This window comes from Neocloeon triangulifer, unplaced genomic scaffold, assembly GCF_031216515.1.
Source record: "Neocloeon triangulifer isolate White Clay Creek 2 clone unplaced genomic scaffold, ASM3121651v1 ptg000015l, whole genome shotgun sequence".
In the NCBI taxonomy this organism is placed as follows: domain Eukaryota; kingdom Metazoa; phylum Arthropoda; class Insecta; order Ephemeroptera; family Baetidae; genus Neocloeon; species Neocloeon triangulifer.
Genome location: NW_026775557.1, coordinates 7018865 through 7035671, shown reverse-complemented (window position 1 = coordinate 7035671; position 16807 = coordinate 7018865). Strand labels below are relative to the sequence as shown.

Sequence of the window (16807 nt, the reverse complement as noted above, 5' to 3'; positions counted from 1 at the left end):
GCTGACAAGACTTTGTCTTGGCCTTACCCTAAAAAAAAATGATCTTGAATGTCAGGAAAGGGTTACAAATGCACATATTCACTGATATCATTAGGCCTTTGACGATCTTTTGATAGTTTAATGTCTTTTATATTTTAATAAATTCTGAAAGGATATTACTGTAATGAAAGGCATCAATTATTTTCATTCATTTATTTCACAATAAATCAAAATTTGAAAATTCTACAGCTCATATGTGTTTCAATATAAAAATTTCATAAATATACAATAATGTTATGAAATAAATTAATAATTTCATAAAAAAAATTTATTCAAGCAAAAAAATTTTGACGAAAAGCATTTTCAGTTACAATTTTACACTATACTTATAACAATTTCTTATGTTGATCTCCAATGATATAGGTATACGCTCAAAACAAATGTTAAGTTTTGCTCTGTTAAGACCAAAATGGTTATTTTTGAAAAATTATTCATTTAAAAATGTTAAATTTTGTGTTTAAGTTTCCTTGCAATTAAATTTCCACAATTTATTTTATTGCTTGACTTGTTTAAAGAAAAATAAATAATTGAATTTTATAATTTTTACGAACCCATGTGCCATCTTTTAGTCAAAGTATAAACCGCAGGGACCCCTCCACATACTAGTATTAGTCTGTGGACCCCTCTCTCCTTCTCTACCAGTCGAGTCAAAATTAATCGAGAGAGTTTCTCTCTATTAATTCTCATTCCACCTAGGAAACCGTAGGCGACTTGACCTGACTTTGAGCGCGTGTTTTCGGGCCGTGCAATGATGCGCCAGTTCGTCTTGCTCTTTTGCAAATTTGATCTTTCAATTATTTCATAATTCTCAGCTAGATTCAAATAATTGGTTTCATGAGGAACCATTCAACTTTAATCATCAGTATTTTACTCACTCCTGTTGGGGCTCCAACGAGGAATTGTTTATTTAAAAAGCAACGCAGATTCTTCGGCGCGGCACTCACGACGAGCACCGTTTTTGCCGAGTTTGCTCCGCCAAGTCGCGCATCTATTCTGCCACCAGACGAAATTTGATTTTTCAAAAAAGAGCGACCCAAAAAGAAAGAAGAGAGCAATGTTTGACCACGGTGATGACAGCAGCAACAACGGGCTTAACTCTCACCATTATTATGCGAGAACTTAAAAGCCACCGTCCCCGGCCGAGAAATAACTCAATTGAGTTTTCATTGGCGTTTCTCTTTGGTCGTGAAAAAAGCAACGAAAAAGAAGTACCCCTGGAAGCCCTCAATCCGCAAATCCGCCACCCTCGCGCACGCCAGCGACAAAATATTCTTTGTCTAGCCCGCAATCACGCGGCCGCTCGTTCGGCAGCAGCAAATATTTATCATTCAATCTAGTTGTCGGGAGAAACGCAGCACAGGAAGAAATTTTAGCAGCCACTCGATTGGCAGCAAATCACGTGATAATTAACTCGTTTGATCGTAGCAGGAGGTATTAGAAAATACCTCTAGGTATCTAATACCTTTACGAGCAGCAGCAGCGGCAGCAAATTTCGAGATCGCTCGTCTGGCCGAGAAAAAAAGCGCCACTCTTCCGGCGACCACTTTCGCCAAAAAAAGCAGGTCAACACAAAATATGCAGCACCAGAATTGATTTTTTGATTGGCGTATACATTGGCAAATGCTTCCTGAGCTGGAGCTGGAACACAGAAATGACTGGTGTGCTTTCTACACATCTTGCACGTCGTGTATAATCGTCGAATTTTTGCTTTCACACGCTCACCATTGGGGTACGCCGGCTCTGGATTCGCTTTTTAAAAGTTGAGTGGTACAGTTCGGCGAGGACTTGTTTTAATTCGCCACAGCTTTCTACGACACGCGATATACATGTTTATTCCAACAAGCTAGAAGATCACGTAGACACTAGAATAGAAATCATGAATTGTGCTTAGCAGATGATATTGCATCGAAGAACAGACAATTAATCCAACAGATTTTTAAGTCGCGCAGCCAAAGAAAGTGAATTTCTAGACACAAAATCGGAAACAGTAAAATGAAACCCCTGCCTGAAAATATACAATGCATTTTGGATTTTCCTCAGCTATAAACGTTCTCAAACAAGCTCCTTAGTCGTCTGAGTGAGTTTTTCCTGTTAATTCATTAAGGACTTTGTCGTCGCACCGCTAACTGAATTTGAATAAGGAGAACAAATCGCACTGAATAAGAAACTTGTCTCTGCTTTGAATTCAAATGCTAAATTTGCCAAAAATGGATCAGAAATTTCATTTTTATTTTCGTGTGTGCAAAGACGTACACAAAACTGACCACAGACCAGCTCACTACATCTCAATACAAACTTTCGCCGCCGAGAAATATTACTGCATTTCAGAGCTAGAATTTGTTTGAGTATTTGGGAAATTGTTAAAAACAATACATCATATTCAAAAAATTTCTGCGGTCATTTTTGTATAAACACCCAAATCCTGCATGCCGACTAAAAATTTTTAAAGACCAAGTCTCTGCCATTTAATTTATAATTGCCACTTTCAGCTCAAACCCCGGAAACCAAACGATAACACCATCAGATAAACTTAAAAATGCCTCGATCCGAGAGAAATAAAATAATCTCATTGGTACTAGACGCTCTTTTCTCTTTATTAAATTTAATCTAAATTTCATACAGTCCACCTCGGCGGCCGCAACCCACGGCAGCCGTCACTTTGTTTGTGAGATCTTCATTCGATTGAAATTAATAATAGTTAGCTAAGGAACCATGGAACTTGAGACCAACTTATACTCATTCCAGATATGTGAAGAATAAATTGAGTTTTTTTTTTCAAAAATAAATTGCTTTCAACATGAATGTAAACAATGTATTTGTAACAAAGAGGAACAATAAAAAAAACAATGAAATAAAACATATTTATTTAATATAATTAATTATAAAAATGACCGATTTCAGTAATTTTGTGTCAATATCTTGAAATTTAAATTATTAGGTATTATTGTTCTAAATAAATTAATGTATGTAAAAAATAGCATTAATGATGGTAAAAAATGTAAAGAATAAAAGCAACTAAATAATTTTTCAAGGCCGCGCGTTTCCACCTTGATGGCTTTACTCATTCCAATAAGTATACTAATTAAAATATAATTTTTTACTTTGTTGTTAGTGTATTTTATTGCTAAAAGAGAAACAGCATAGATTCCTGTGCGCAAACCTGCACTCAAGTCCAAAACGCATAAGCAAATTTAAAAAGAAGCGGAAACGCCGTCATAATTTATAATCTATAAGCACAAAATGCAATTGAATTGAGTAAAATAATCGAGTAAATTAATTATACTTTTACTCGGTTTTCATCAGCTAAGGAACTTAAATCAGCCGCTCGGCCCAAAATAGAAAACACGCCTCCTATAATCAAGGCAAATAATACATTTCGTGAAACAGGAGTAATTATGCAACTTTCAAGAGAACCTCCGGTTTGCGTGAACTCTCTCTCTCGTGGCTGGAGGAAGGCGCGCCCGCTGGTCATCCAACAAATTTAACAAGGCTCATTTCGATATCGTTTATCCTGCTATTATCGTTATTATGAAACCTTATATAGGGCCGGTCGCTCGACAAATGCTAAACACACTCGCTGGCGCACCAGAGGACAGGAGTGGTGTAGCTCAAGGAATAAAAAGCGCAATCAACTCGTGGGTCGGTTTCAGTCAATATGGATTTTTACTCGTGGGTCGAGGGTCGCTCGCGCGAGCCCGTCCGCGGCCTTTACCTGAACGACCTGCGTCTTGACGAGGCCTTCCTCAACGTCTCTTCACAGCTAAATAAGTCTGTTTGGGTTTATTCTCAGCGACAACCATGCTACAAAGTAAGATATTTTAATTTTTTTTGTGAAAATTTCGTTTTCTTATATTATTTTTTTTTTATTTACCACGCTTTTCTTCTTTGAGATCATACCTTACTGTCATAAAATAATTAGAAACCATTGGAATGGCGACCCATTGCTATTGCTTTAAACCCTAAATCAATTAAGGTTCTTGACTAAAATTTGAAAGGGGTTACCGAAAATTCGACATTTGTTGTGAAATTGCAAAGTGAAAATTATTTCACTATCTTTGTCAAAAAATTAAAAAAGTGAAAATTTTGTTTGCTATTTGGATGCGCCGTGAGCCGTGAGCGAGAAAATAAATGAAAAATAATTAAAAATGGATACAATTTTGTAAAATATAAACAAAAGAGTTGGTTTAACTAATTTTTTTTTTTTAAAATTCATTTTGTTTATTTCTGTTTATGTAAATTAATTTTTTTTTTAAATTTTTCATCCCAGAACTAGATTTTTTTTTTTATAAATTTATATAAATTAACATAACGCCTTTAATTATGATTTATTTGTTTAAATTGCAAGTCAGATTTTACTTCGATGATTTTTTTATGTCTCTAATGTAAATTAATTTCGTAATTTTTACTAATTTTACTTACCGCTGCTAAAACAGTGCACGCAGTTCTCACTGATGGGCGAACTGGCTGCCCACAACTCAACCACCTACAAGGTCAGCTCCCTGTTTGACCTGGAGATGCTGGTGCTCAATCAAAATCTGGGCGACACTTTCAATTTGCCTGAAAACGGCACAGACCACCTGGAATGCTCAAGCAACTTGAGTTTTGGCGAATTCGGAATCTACGACCTCGTCGTCTCTCCTGCAAACTCTGTGACCGCGTGTCGATCAGAAACTGTTGTTCCACCCGTCAACATTTACCTAGGTATTATTTTTATTTATATTTTTCTTATGTCTTTAATCTGTAATTTAATGGATTTTTTGAACATGAAGAAATCAATTTCAGCTCTGGTTGTCGTAACGTTCATGTCACTCGCTGGTCTGCTCCTTTTATATGGATTGTACATCCTGTGGAATATTTATAATGAGAGGTTCTTGCAAAAGAATGCAAGACACTTGGAGTGTTTAGACGCGGAGAACAACAGTACCCTTCTTGAAGAAATACATGTAAATATTTATAATTTTATTTTTTAATCATTTGAATACCATTATCTGTATAAATTTACATTTTGATTTTTAAAAATTATTTTTGAATAAAACGTTTTTCACAAATTAACAAAAATTTTGAACATAAATAAAATATAAAACTAATAAAAAACTGCGAGAAGCATTTCCATAATATGTATTATTGCCTTGAAAATATCTTAATTTGTTTTCAAAAATTATTTTTAAATATTTCTTTCAGAACAACAACAATACACGAAATTCTTCCATCAACAAAAAAGATACCAAAACGGTCAAGTTTAAAACGAGACTGCATTCACTGGACGTTTTCAGAGGGTTAAATATTGGCTTTTTTATATCAATTATATGCTAATTTTCTTGTTTTCATTGATTAGGTGCTGCATCATACCACTTGTATTCTATTTTGGTCACAAAGGTGGTTACTTTGCGCTGGAACACGTAGTTTGGGATGGCGTCCCCGCTGCAGAATGGCCTTTCCCATGGTAATTTTTGTTTTCCATGCTTTAAACTCTAGTGATAATTAATTAATTACATTACAATTAAACCAAAAAAAGTTTCCTTTGGATCATGAGCGTGTGCATTCCTTTAAAGATGAAGTCCGATTTGGCAAAGAAAGTCCCTAAGTCACGACTAATCTTTGAGATAACAAAGGTATTATATGCAATATTCATCTCATGTTTTACAATTTTTCCAAATTTTCCCCGAAGCGATGTGTCCTTCTGTTTGCTCTTGGATTAATGATCAACAGCGTCGATTTTGGTGTGCAACTGGAGACTATGCGGTACTATAATGTTTTGCAGCGCATTGCAGTTATGTACCTTATATCCAGCATCCTTTTTGCTTTTCTCTGGCCACGAGACTATAAGAAAGTATATGCGGAATTTGTTTGCCTTTTACCTTATAAAAAATTTTAAAAATAAGTTTTCCGGAACTTACGGGGATTTGAGAGTTTTGCTGCCACAGTGGTTGATCCACCTGGTCATTCACGCAATATATTTGGGTCTCGTTTTTCTTCTTCCGGTGCCTGGCTGTCCAACGTAAGTAAAAAATACGCATTTATCACGTTTTAAATGTTTTTTTTTTTTTTAATCAAGTGGCTACTTGGGTCCTGGTGGTTTGAGCGAAGGTGGTAAATATTTCAATTGCACTGGAGGGACCCATGGATACGTGGACAAACTGATTCATGATGAGGCCCATTTACTACAGGCTTCCACAACAAAGGACGTTTATAAATTCAATGCGTTTGAACCAGTGGGGCCCTTCAGTAAGTTTTTCCTACAGCATGCAGAGACAATTTAAGTTGAGAAAGTTTCTTATTTTTAGGCACCTTACCGTCCCTTTTAACGGTGATCCTTGGAGCGCAGGCTGGCGCAATTTTGGTCATGCACTCGGACTGGCACAGCCGAAAGTTGCGACTTGTTATATGGGGTGTTGGGTGCATCGCTCTTGGCTTGACTTTGCATCTAAATGAAATCATTCCTATGAACAAGCATTTGTGGTATTTTGATTTTATTTTTAAATTTTTTTTATGCTTCAAGCTTGTTGTCTTCTATTAATAGGAGCACATCGTTTTCTTTGGTGACAGGAGGAGCTGCATTTTTGGTGTTGACAGTTTTCATGTACCTGGTTGACGTGACCAGAATCTGGAATGGTTTTCCTTTGCTGCAACCAGGTTTGTTGAATTCACATTTAAATTATTTTGTTTTCCAACTCCAATTTTTCAGGCATGAATTGTTTGCTTCTTTACGTTGGAAGCAGGATCACAGCAGATATGTGGCCGTGGCACTTTGCTTACGGCAAAATGGACACGCACTTTATGAAACTCATTGACTCATGCTGGAGTGTTTTCATCTGGGTTAGCATCTCCGTTTATTTATATACGAAGAAGGTTTTGTTAACTGCTTAGATTTTGACCAAATAAAAATCAAATAAATCTCAAAATGATCTTTATGGGAAAAGGTTATGAGTGAAACAGACTCTGTCAATGTGTTCTGATCATTTTATAGCCTTTGACGATCTTTTAATAATTTATGATTGATGTTTTATTTATAAACCATGAAAGGATATCACTGTACTGTAGGGCATTAATTATTTTTATTGCGATTCACAATAAATCAAAATCGGAAAATCTCACAACTCGTGCGTTTTTCAATACAAATTTACAATAAATATACACAGTATTATGAAATGAGTGCAACAGAAAAGGCACAAAATATATATAAATGGTTGGTGTATTATTTTCGAATTCTGTTAAATGGTTGTTAAGAAGAGGTTGATAATCTCTGTGAATTTTGTAGGATGCGCGCTCTCAAAATCTTAATTATTACGCAAAAGGTATTCCATCTTGTAGTCTTTAGAATTTGATTGTTCTATATTTCCATTGTGTTAAGGTACAAAATTCTGTTTTTGTCGAGAATTTTCTTTGTAACTCGCGTTTTCTTCCTTATACAAGTCGTAGGTTAGTTTTAACAGTTTGCATAAATGTGTTAAACTCCACACCCTTCTCTTTATTTCTATATCTCAAAATGTATCTTTAATAAACTTGATGGAAATGAAAAAATGACTTATGCGGTCTTCCTTAATGTTATTCGCCTCTGTTTAAACTACCGAGATCAATTTCATGTTAATTTTTATGAGACGTAGTATAATATATGTTTGTTATTTCTTGTAATGATTTAGTCGTAATTTTTAATATTTTATATTAGATTAGACACCCTCTTATTATTTCAAAAGAGTATTATTTTTTAAAGTTAAAAAGATGGAAACTTGAAAACTTATAAGTGAAAAATGAATTGATTACTTATTTTGTATATTGATTTTCGTTTTACCCTGTTATTTATTAATGCGAAAAGCTGAAGGAAATTATTATAATTATATGTTTAATATTTTAATCTTTTTTATAATCAGGGCGACACATGTAACTACGAGAAGCTGCAATTTTTATCCACTTTTAGCGTTTATTAATAGACACTCGTTTTTTTTTTATCTATGGAATTTGAGGAGGTGTAGGTGGAGTTTGGAAACCATTAACACATTTACATTTCAACAAATAAAGCTGTGTATGCAACATACATTTCTATAACGCTCTCTTTCATTAAAAATTATTATTTCTTCTCTTCAATTTTCAATTGCAATTTAAAATCTCCGCGCGCATATTTATTCCAATCTCTCGCACTTTGCTTGAAAAAATATTTCTGACTTTTCACGCGATTTCCGTGTTTTTACATCAAATACTGTAATTCTTCTGTTAAAACACAGGACAACTATATAGGAGGATAGACACTTTTGTGTATCCATATCTCGGTTTACATTAACGGCAAGAGATCTCTTTTGAATCAACCAGAAGAAAATCTCTGCGCTTTTGGTGTGTGGCAGAATGGACTGGTGTGGTACACTTGGGACATTTAATAATTTAATTGCTATATTTCGCTTTCTTTTCATACTTAACAGACAACGCCGGGTTCTTTTTGGGAGGGGTGCGCGTTTTACAAAGATTTGCCATTAATGTGTGTAATCATAAGTATACATGCAATGTAGTATGCGTTTTTCATTTTCTGTCATATATATTATCTATGGCACAGCAACCAGCCAGCACATTTCATCGCTGGCACTTTTGTTTGCGCTCCTCATATATCAGCATTATCTATACAAAAATAGGTCTGCCCGATTTTTAAATTTGGAAATGCAATGTCTTTTGAATAAAAATCAGCGTCTAAAATTGCTCTCTACAGCTGTAAAGAAATAAAATTGTCTTTTAATGCGTGAGTAAATTCGAAAGGTTCTCGTAAGAAAAAGGAAGAATGTCTGCTTTAGTAGCAATTTGGTTTCATCACTATTATGATTGGCTAGCGGGTCGCCTGTTTTGAGTTGCGATTCCTGTAGACAATAGTCAACACCATAGTACATTCTGGTGAAATAAGCTTGATTTATAAATTAATACAACCCGCATTTTTATGATTTTGTCCATTATGTGATGAGAGACCAATGATCAAAGGATTTTTTTATCAAGAAAAATCTGACTGGCATAATAATTTTGGAAAGAAGAAAAACACAATATTAGGTTGTGCAGCCGACGACAAATTTCTACTAACAATGCCGTGGTGTTTTTACACACTTATCAAACACAGATTTACAATCATATTTTTATTGTCAAATACTCTACGGCTGCAAATAATACTTCTGGTATAAAACAAGTAATGCCTTTTTTCGTAATAGTCAGCAATGAATAACAAAATTAAAAAAATCTCCTCACGCCATAAAAAAAACTACTAACGCAGCACAAAGTTGAAACCCACACCTCTTTCAAAATATAAAAATTACAATTATCGCAATATCAATGATTTCTTTTTACATTTTTGCATATATAACAAGTAACGTTTATCGTGCTGCACTTGAAACCATTCGAGACAATTTAACTTGCCCGCAATCAGAACTGATTCTTATGGTACGTTATCTTTTAAGGTTTGCAATATCTTGATAATATTAATGAGTATCAATGAATTGTTGAGGGAGAATCGCGTTGTGTTCAGTTCTCTATTATAAATTCATATTATAATATAGCGATAAATTTAATATAATAATCTGGTATAAAAGTTTCACGTTCTCCATCACTTTATAACCTCATTACATTAGTTTCAGCAAAAACGTGTCAACTCCACAATTTTCTTGCGTTTTGCCGTGGAGGACAACAATGTATAATCCGTAATGTATCTCACTTATGCAACTAAAAAAATTTCCGCCACCTCTCTTTCAACAAAGAAAAAGAGTCCAGAAAACTGTCCTTATGTCATTTGAAATCAAACGTACTTGTTGCACGGCTTGCGCGTCGCAGCTTAGGTTGCTTTGTTTCAGCTTGGGGTGTGTTTTTATGCGGAAGGGCCACTCACTTGTAGCCTTTTGATTAGTTCTTGGCCGTGAGAATCATGACAAACTCTGCAAACACAATTAAAATTAAAATTGAAGCAAATAAATTAATTTGTTTGTTTTCGACGGTACCTTCGTAGTTGACCATGCCGTCACCGTCGAGATCTGCTTCCTTAATCATGTCATCGACCTCTTCATCGCTCAACTTTTCGCCCAAGTTTGTCATCACGTGACGCAATTCTATCGACGAAATGAGTCCGTCGTTGTTTTTGTCAAACACCCTAAAAATTACAGTAATTACAAGAATGTTAAAAAAAATAAATACACCAAACATCAGCAAGTACAACTTTTCTCAGTAAAAACAAAACCCTAAAATTTTTTTCCTTTTTGCATACAGATTGCTAAATAGTTTAAATTAATTTATAAAGATTAAAGAATGTGTTAAAAAAATAATTATATGGGAACATAACTAATCTTAACTGGTGGATTTGTTTTAATATTACAATTTTTTATGTGAAAGAAAATTTAGATTTATTTACTAAGTATTTTTGTGCTATCTTTTTATTTGCTAAATTTTATTCAATTAAAAATATTTTTTATTTTCTAAAAAATTTCTGATCTTAAATTTATAAGTTAATAATGCATTCATCAAAATTTTTATGAAATTTAATTTTAAATTTAAATACTTGTTCAGTATTTTGTCCTTAAAGAATTATCATAGTTTTCCTCTAACCTGAAGGCCTCTCGCAGTTCCTCTTCATTATCAGCGCCCCTCATTTTCTTGGACATCATTTGGAGGAACTCGTTAAACTCGATGGTACCATTCCCATCCTGGTCCACTTCGTTAACCATGTCTCTCAGCTCCGTTTCTGCGGACGAAAAGAACACTCGTTGTGTTTAAAAACGCGAAACCGTCTCGCTCATGCAAGCATCAAAACTATTATAAAGTGACCCTCACCTGACGGTCTTTGTCCCAGTGAGCGCATCACGACGCCCAGCTCGGCCATCGTGATGGTGCCGTCTTCGTCTTTGTCGAAAAGCATGAATGCCTCCTTGAACTCTGCGGATTTTAACAACAAACAAATGAGATCAACCGGAATTTATTTCAACACAAAAAGCCACTAATTTGAAATGCCAATGGGGACTTTATTGGAAATAATGCCTTATTGATTACGTAAGTGGAAATTTTCCGCATTGGTGTGCAGGGGAGGATTTCGGACTAGACAAGGGAAAACCAATAATTAAGTACAAGGCTTAGAGGTGGAGACTACGACAATTAAGTTGGCCGGAGCGCTAATTGTGGGCGCCACGTTTGGTTAAGTCGGAATAAAATCTTTGCTGCAATTCGGGAGGAGCCGCTCCGCTCCCCCAGACCAATTAAAAACAGATTAGAACGGCAATAATAATAACAATTAAGGCAAAAACTGCTGTTCTTCTGGGATTACGTGTAATGGGACCAATAAATTTGGCGCGCAATGCCGAGGAGAATTACTGCGCTGTCGGTTTTCAGCAGAGAATTGTATAAAAAGCGATCGCCAAAATACTGCCAACGCGAATAATAAAGTGAGTAAAAGAAAAATAAACACAAAGTTTTCCAGGGCATTGCGAAGCAAGCCAAAGTTCGAATATATAATTCTCACCGGCCACCTGGTCTTCAGTGAGTCCGTACTCGGTCTGCAACAGAAAATGAATGCATCATCAGTGGAAGGGCTCGAGAAAGATGAGACGAGACGAGTGCGGAGCGGGGACGACGCTTTGGCACTTTGCCGGTTCGCTCGCCGCGCGTTCTCTTTTGGATTCTCCACGTAAGAAACACGGAAACAGGAGCACTTATTCAGCCCTAGCTTATTGATCCTAAAACTTGTGGGCGCCCCTCAACTTTTTTTTTAAACTTTCGGATATTTCAATAAAAAACGTACACAAGTTCTGTAACAGTACAATTTTTTTTTCAATATTTGATAACAAGCAACTATGAATTAGCTTTTTATTCAAATATTATTAAAAATAAATTATTTAAATTATGGAAACTTATGTTTTGCTGGAAATAATAATAAAAATGTTGCTTTTAATTTTTACTTTCAAACCACAGCCTATAGCCCAATATAAATAATAATCGCTAATAACTTTTTTATTCTTACTGATTAAAAATCAAATAAAAATTTGCCAAAAATATGATATTTATCACGATTGTGAATACAAAAATTTTATTATTTCAAAACAAATTAAATCTTTGGCGAGTAACAAGGTTCAGTACTCATACTCATTGTCAGTACATGATTTTTTTTTTAATAAAACGAATTATGAAATAGTAAAAAAAAAAATAGTTAAAATTTATTATTGTATAATTATCTTAGTATGATATATTAAGTGCCGCGTAATCTGTTAAAAATAATGCTAGTAATCAGCTATGAATATTTTTACTGCATTTTTTTTTTATTAAAGTTAATATTTTAATCATTAGCCAGACAATTAATGTACAGAAGCAATGTTTAAGTTAAATCATTTTATTTTTCCAAAAAATAAAACTGCCCTCTCTGGCTCACTTATAAGTCGAAAATTATTTTCTCTATTGGAATACAATTCATAAAATCGTCTCGGATCTTCACAGCATAGCACCCCAAAAAGAAGCGAACTTACGGAATGTTTCCGGACATCGAATCGAGACGCAAGTCTCCTGAGTCGCGAGTATTCTTCCTTGTAGTTTTCTTCGGAAGCAGCCATTGTGCGAGGGCCGCCGCCCGCCCTCACTCTGTCCGATTCAGCTGCTTCGACAATCGTCAAGGGCGCCCCCAATACACGCTCGCTGGCCGACCGATTTCGAACCGGCCAGCAACTTACTCCCGCGCGAGCTATTTTCGGCCTGGGCTCGTAAATGAAATGAATGAATGTATGGCCAGTGCGTAATTTGACGATGACGAAGACGAGTTTTCGTTGAATTTATTTTTCCTGCTCTTCCAAAATATTCAAGAATAACAGTCAAGTTCAGATGAATAAGAGAGCAGTTTGGAGTTAATTTTGAAAAATGAGGTCGCTTTTCAAACATCACTCCTCAGTCGGTTAATTGAGTTACAAGGCCAGGCCTTGGGTCTCATATTTTTGCCGACGCACGCTTGCAGAAATAGACACTTGTAGCCGTACAGAAACAAACTAATTATACGTGGACGTTATCTTATTACCGAAATAAAAACTTCATGTCGTCTTGTGCTGCACTGAACAATTAAAAACTAATTCACGAAGTTGTAAAAAAGTCATTAACATTTTATGCGGCCCGTAGGTAATCACTGACGTAGAATCAGCCTGTGGGGTGTATTAACCGTTCGTGTGTACAAGACCAACTTAAAATAAATCTGCGTATTTGGCAAGATAGCAAAACAACGCCAAAGTAAGGTCGATGTGTTGGCACCGCACTTGTGTGCACAGGCCATTTGGCGGTTTAATCTCTCACTTGCACTTTCAATTTCAACACCAACACATCCGTGCTATTTGTCATCTGCACGTTGCAATAATTTAGATTTATTGAAAAATTAAATATGAATGAAATTGAAACTATAAAAATATAAATTATTTTATTTTCACAGCAGATTCAATAATAACCAAAGAATTCTTCGCTTGGGAAAGAAGAGATCGGGCTTTTCCTTGTTGAAAGTTTGTTTTTATTCATGTTTTTTAATAAAAACAAATTTTTAACGAGGAAAAGCCCGATCTCTTCATTTCCATGATCATCGCCTAAAGTGTAAACTTTTTCAAAAAAATTATATATATAGTTTATTGAAAATACCTCATCAGATTACAATTCTTCAATTTTAAAAAGAGCACAACTTAAAATTTACAATTTAATTAAAATTTTAATAACTTTTTTGAATTAATATCTATCGTCTCAAGTTTTTCTTTTAGGGATACATAAAAAATTGATATGAAAAAAAAAACTTATAAAAATAATGTAGAAAAACCATTTTCTTATAATTTAGAGTGTTATGTGTTATGTACTTTGAATTTTCCTCTTTTTTTCTCGTAAATCAATTTATTTCCTTCTGAATATAATCTAAATCAATCGAAAAGATGCATCTAAGCAGAGATTGATATGACAGCTAACTAAATTTGCAACTAAGAGGAATTGATAAAATATAAAAAATTATATTAAAAAATTTGTTTCCTACTATTGAATATTATTTTTTCTATAGTCTGATGAAATGTGGTCCTTGGCACAAATAGAAATTTATGGTACGCGTTTATATTTCACCATTTAATAAAAAAATCCAATAAGTATATTTCCACTTTGGGAAATTAATAAATTTGAAAAAGTTTTTGTGTATACGCAGCAGCATCTTTCATTTCTTTAAGATCATTTTGCAGACGATTCAGTATAAAGAAAAAGGGTTGTCGCCCTCTGCAGCGTTATTCTTGCAATCCATTTAATCTTTTCTTTCGTTGTTTTCTGCGAAATTCGGGCAATATACGCGGCGAGAATGAAATCTGACGAGAGAATTGTATAATCCCCAGGCTGCTGTTCCTGCTGGAGAGGCGGTTTCGCGAATCAGCAGGGACACATTAATCACGCTCTCTGCATATTTACACTATCTCCGCTGGTGCTGCTGCGCCTCGTCCAAATTAAATATGGCAAGCTGCTTTTTGTTCTGTTTAATCAGCTTAATGGATCCGAATTATGAAAGAAAGCAAGACGGATGGCCGGGTGGACCGGAGCTCTCGCCGCCCCCGGAGGCTCGGTGACATTAAATGCAAATTTCGCCGCCTCCTTCCGAAATCTGCAGGCCGACTGCAGAGATCACGCTATTTGTTTCTCGCGTGCGTCTCTCCCGGGACCTATTTCCGCAGGTAGAGGTTCTTCTCATCCATTCTGCTTCAAACGCGGCGAGGGAGGAATCCGCCGCATTAAAATACACGTCCCAAGCGGATTTTGGCCACAGACCAGAAAATTTTCACCCAAGGCGAGGCATAATTGAATTTTTAATGAAGGGCGCACTCGGAAGTTGGCTGGCAAATTTATAATGTTTCAAAATTAAACACATAAATTACACGCCAGCGAGCGATAACACAATAGCGCTTTAAAATATACTATTTCGCGCACAATGGGAGAGTAATTTGACGTGATCAAATTTTACGGCGTGTTTTTGCCAAACAATTATTTTCCTAGACTCTTCGTTTGCGCTGAGTACACAGCATTTACATTCGCAGCTGTTGTGTAAATACATTTTCCCAGTTAATATCAAATGGATGAGGTATTTTATAGCGCTTGAACAAAACAAAATTTTAAACTAATTTTGAAAGTATAATGAAAATTCAGAATTTTGAGACCAAATTATTCTGGTATCGATATTTTTAACTGAATAAACGCATTTTTTTTTATATTTACTCACACAAAATTGCTTAGCAGCTGTGAAGTTTTTATGTCCTTGATTTAAACTTCCTTTTGATAATTTCAAAGTCACGTCTGTACACAAAATTTCAAAGTTTCCTAAGCTCTGACAATGAGTTTTCATTAGACCAACGTAATTTATAGGCCAAGCCACTCTGCGCTTTCATTTGGCTAACTTCATATTTGGCTCGAAGTTGAAATTGTTTGTTTTGAGAGGTGGAGAGAGAACTTTTCACTCGGAAAAGTTTTAAGTTTCAGAAAGTCATTTCTGGAACATTCAACGCAAAAATGCCAAAAGCAAAATTAATTTCTCTGAATTTCAACCTCAATCTTCCTCAATTATATAAAATTAGAGAATTCGTTTCTAAATTACATGAAAATAAACTTTTTTTAAATTTTTCGAGTGAACTAAAATTTAGTTAAAATTGGAAATCATTAGATTTAAAAAAGAATTTCTTGCATAATTTTAAAATGATTTTTCATTACTGAAATTTTAAATATATCACAATTATTAATAATAAAAAAATATGTATTCGTTTCTGAATATTCATATAGAATCGTACACATCTGGTACATATCATATAAGAATCTCTTTAATTATGTAAAAAAGGGTTTACTCACCAGGTCAATGGTGACGATAAGGTCGTGTTGCTGGTGCTTGTGGCCCTTTTTGTTCTTCTTGTTGGGTTTGTTGGCGCTGGGCGGGGCCTTCGGAGGTGCCTTGACCTGGCCCTTTTGCGCCGTCGGCTTCTGGGAAGGCTTTTGCCCGGTCGGGGTGCCCACGGAGCCCTTGGTGCCCGCTTTGGGGGTTCCTTTCTGTCCAGCAGTGTGGCCATCGGCGGGCTTGTTGCGCGCCTGCTCGGGACAAACAAATCATTTGAGCGTGGATGCACTCGCGCTGCTGAGAGATCAATCAAATTGTCGTCAACAAGCCAAAATGCATAAATAGGAAAAGATTTGTGTAACAAGAGTCGGGTATTTTATACAAAGATTCACCTAATTGGAACTAGCTTTGAGTCACTAGAATATCGTAAAAAACTGTCAGCACGGTGCGAGAATCTGAAGATATAATTATGTACTCTCAATGCATCAAGAGGCATAGAATTCAGTGAGACTAAATTCAAATCTGTAGCTAACAACCCTGCGCAAATTTCTTTCATTTTAAATCTTAATAAAAAAAAATCAAAAGAAGGGATCATAAGCCAAATGTAAATTTGAGAATCATTATACTTTTGGGTTCAATTTTCAAAGGTTATCAAAAAAGGTTAATTTTCAGAATCGCAAACGATACTAACCTGCGTGTCTCCGAGTCCAAAACTGCTTAAATATTCCCATATAATTTCAAAAGATATATACGTTTTTATGCAAGTTCACTCAACTATGATAAAAAAAAAAAGATCAAACGCCCAAAAAAACCATAATATATAAAAATTTAAAACGTGGATGAAAAACGGATTGGAAAAAAGTAAAAATAAAAAACTACAGTAACCATACTAACTATGAAACGAGAAACTCTATGGAAGCGTTGCAAAATCACACCAGCACTGTTCTCTTTTACTAATGTATCAAA

The 16807-nt window shown here is 35.1% G+C and overlaps 2 protein-coding genes across 9 annotated transcripts in view; one reads left to right on the top strand and one right to left on the bottom strand.

Annotated features, from left to right (window-relative positions):
- Positions 1-3663: 3663 nt before the first annotated feature.
- Positions 3664-7616, top strand: LOC132202177 (heparan-alpha-glucosaminide N-acetyltransferase-like). Its single transcript, XM_059628917.1, has 12 exons — positions 3664-3847; positions 4473-4740; positions 4822-4982; positions 5221-5315; positions 5375-5482; positions 5555-5651; positions 5708-5869; positions 5922-6037; positions 6095-6264; positions 6324-6498; positions 6560-6672; positions 6725-7616. The coding sequence occupies exons 1-12, from the start codon at positions 3695-3697 to the stop codon at positions 6904-6906; spliced, it is 1800 nt and encodes a 599-aa protein (XP_059484900.1). The 5' UTR covers positions 3664-3694; the 3' UTR covers positions 6907-7616.
- LOC132202179 (neo-calmodulin-like) overlaps positions 7062-16807 on the bottom strand; it is a 53296-nt gene continuing 43550 nt past the window's right edge. For 7 of the 8 annotated variants that reach the window (XM_059628925.1, XM_059628926.1, XM_059628923.1 and 4 more), the window contains 6 exons: positions 15859-16092; positions 11504-11537; positions 10822-10923; positions 10597-10732; positions 9996-10144; positions 7062-9932 (listed from right to left, as the gene is read on the bottom strand). In XM_059628925.1, coding sequence (XP_059484908.1) covers positions 9901-9932; positions 9996-10144; positions 10597-10732; positions 10822-10923; positions 11504-11537; positions 15859-16092 — 687 coding nt within the window. In that variant the 3' untranslated portion in view covers positions 7062-9900. Of the gene's footprint in view, positions 9933-9995; positions 10145-10596; positions 10733-10821; positions 10924-11503; positions 11538-12500; positions 12623-15858; positions 16093-16807 lie in introns of those variants that run through there. The other variant, XM_059628930.1, reaches the window with a different exon arrangement.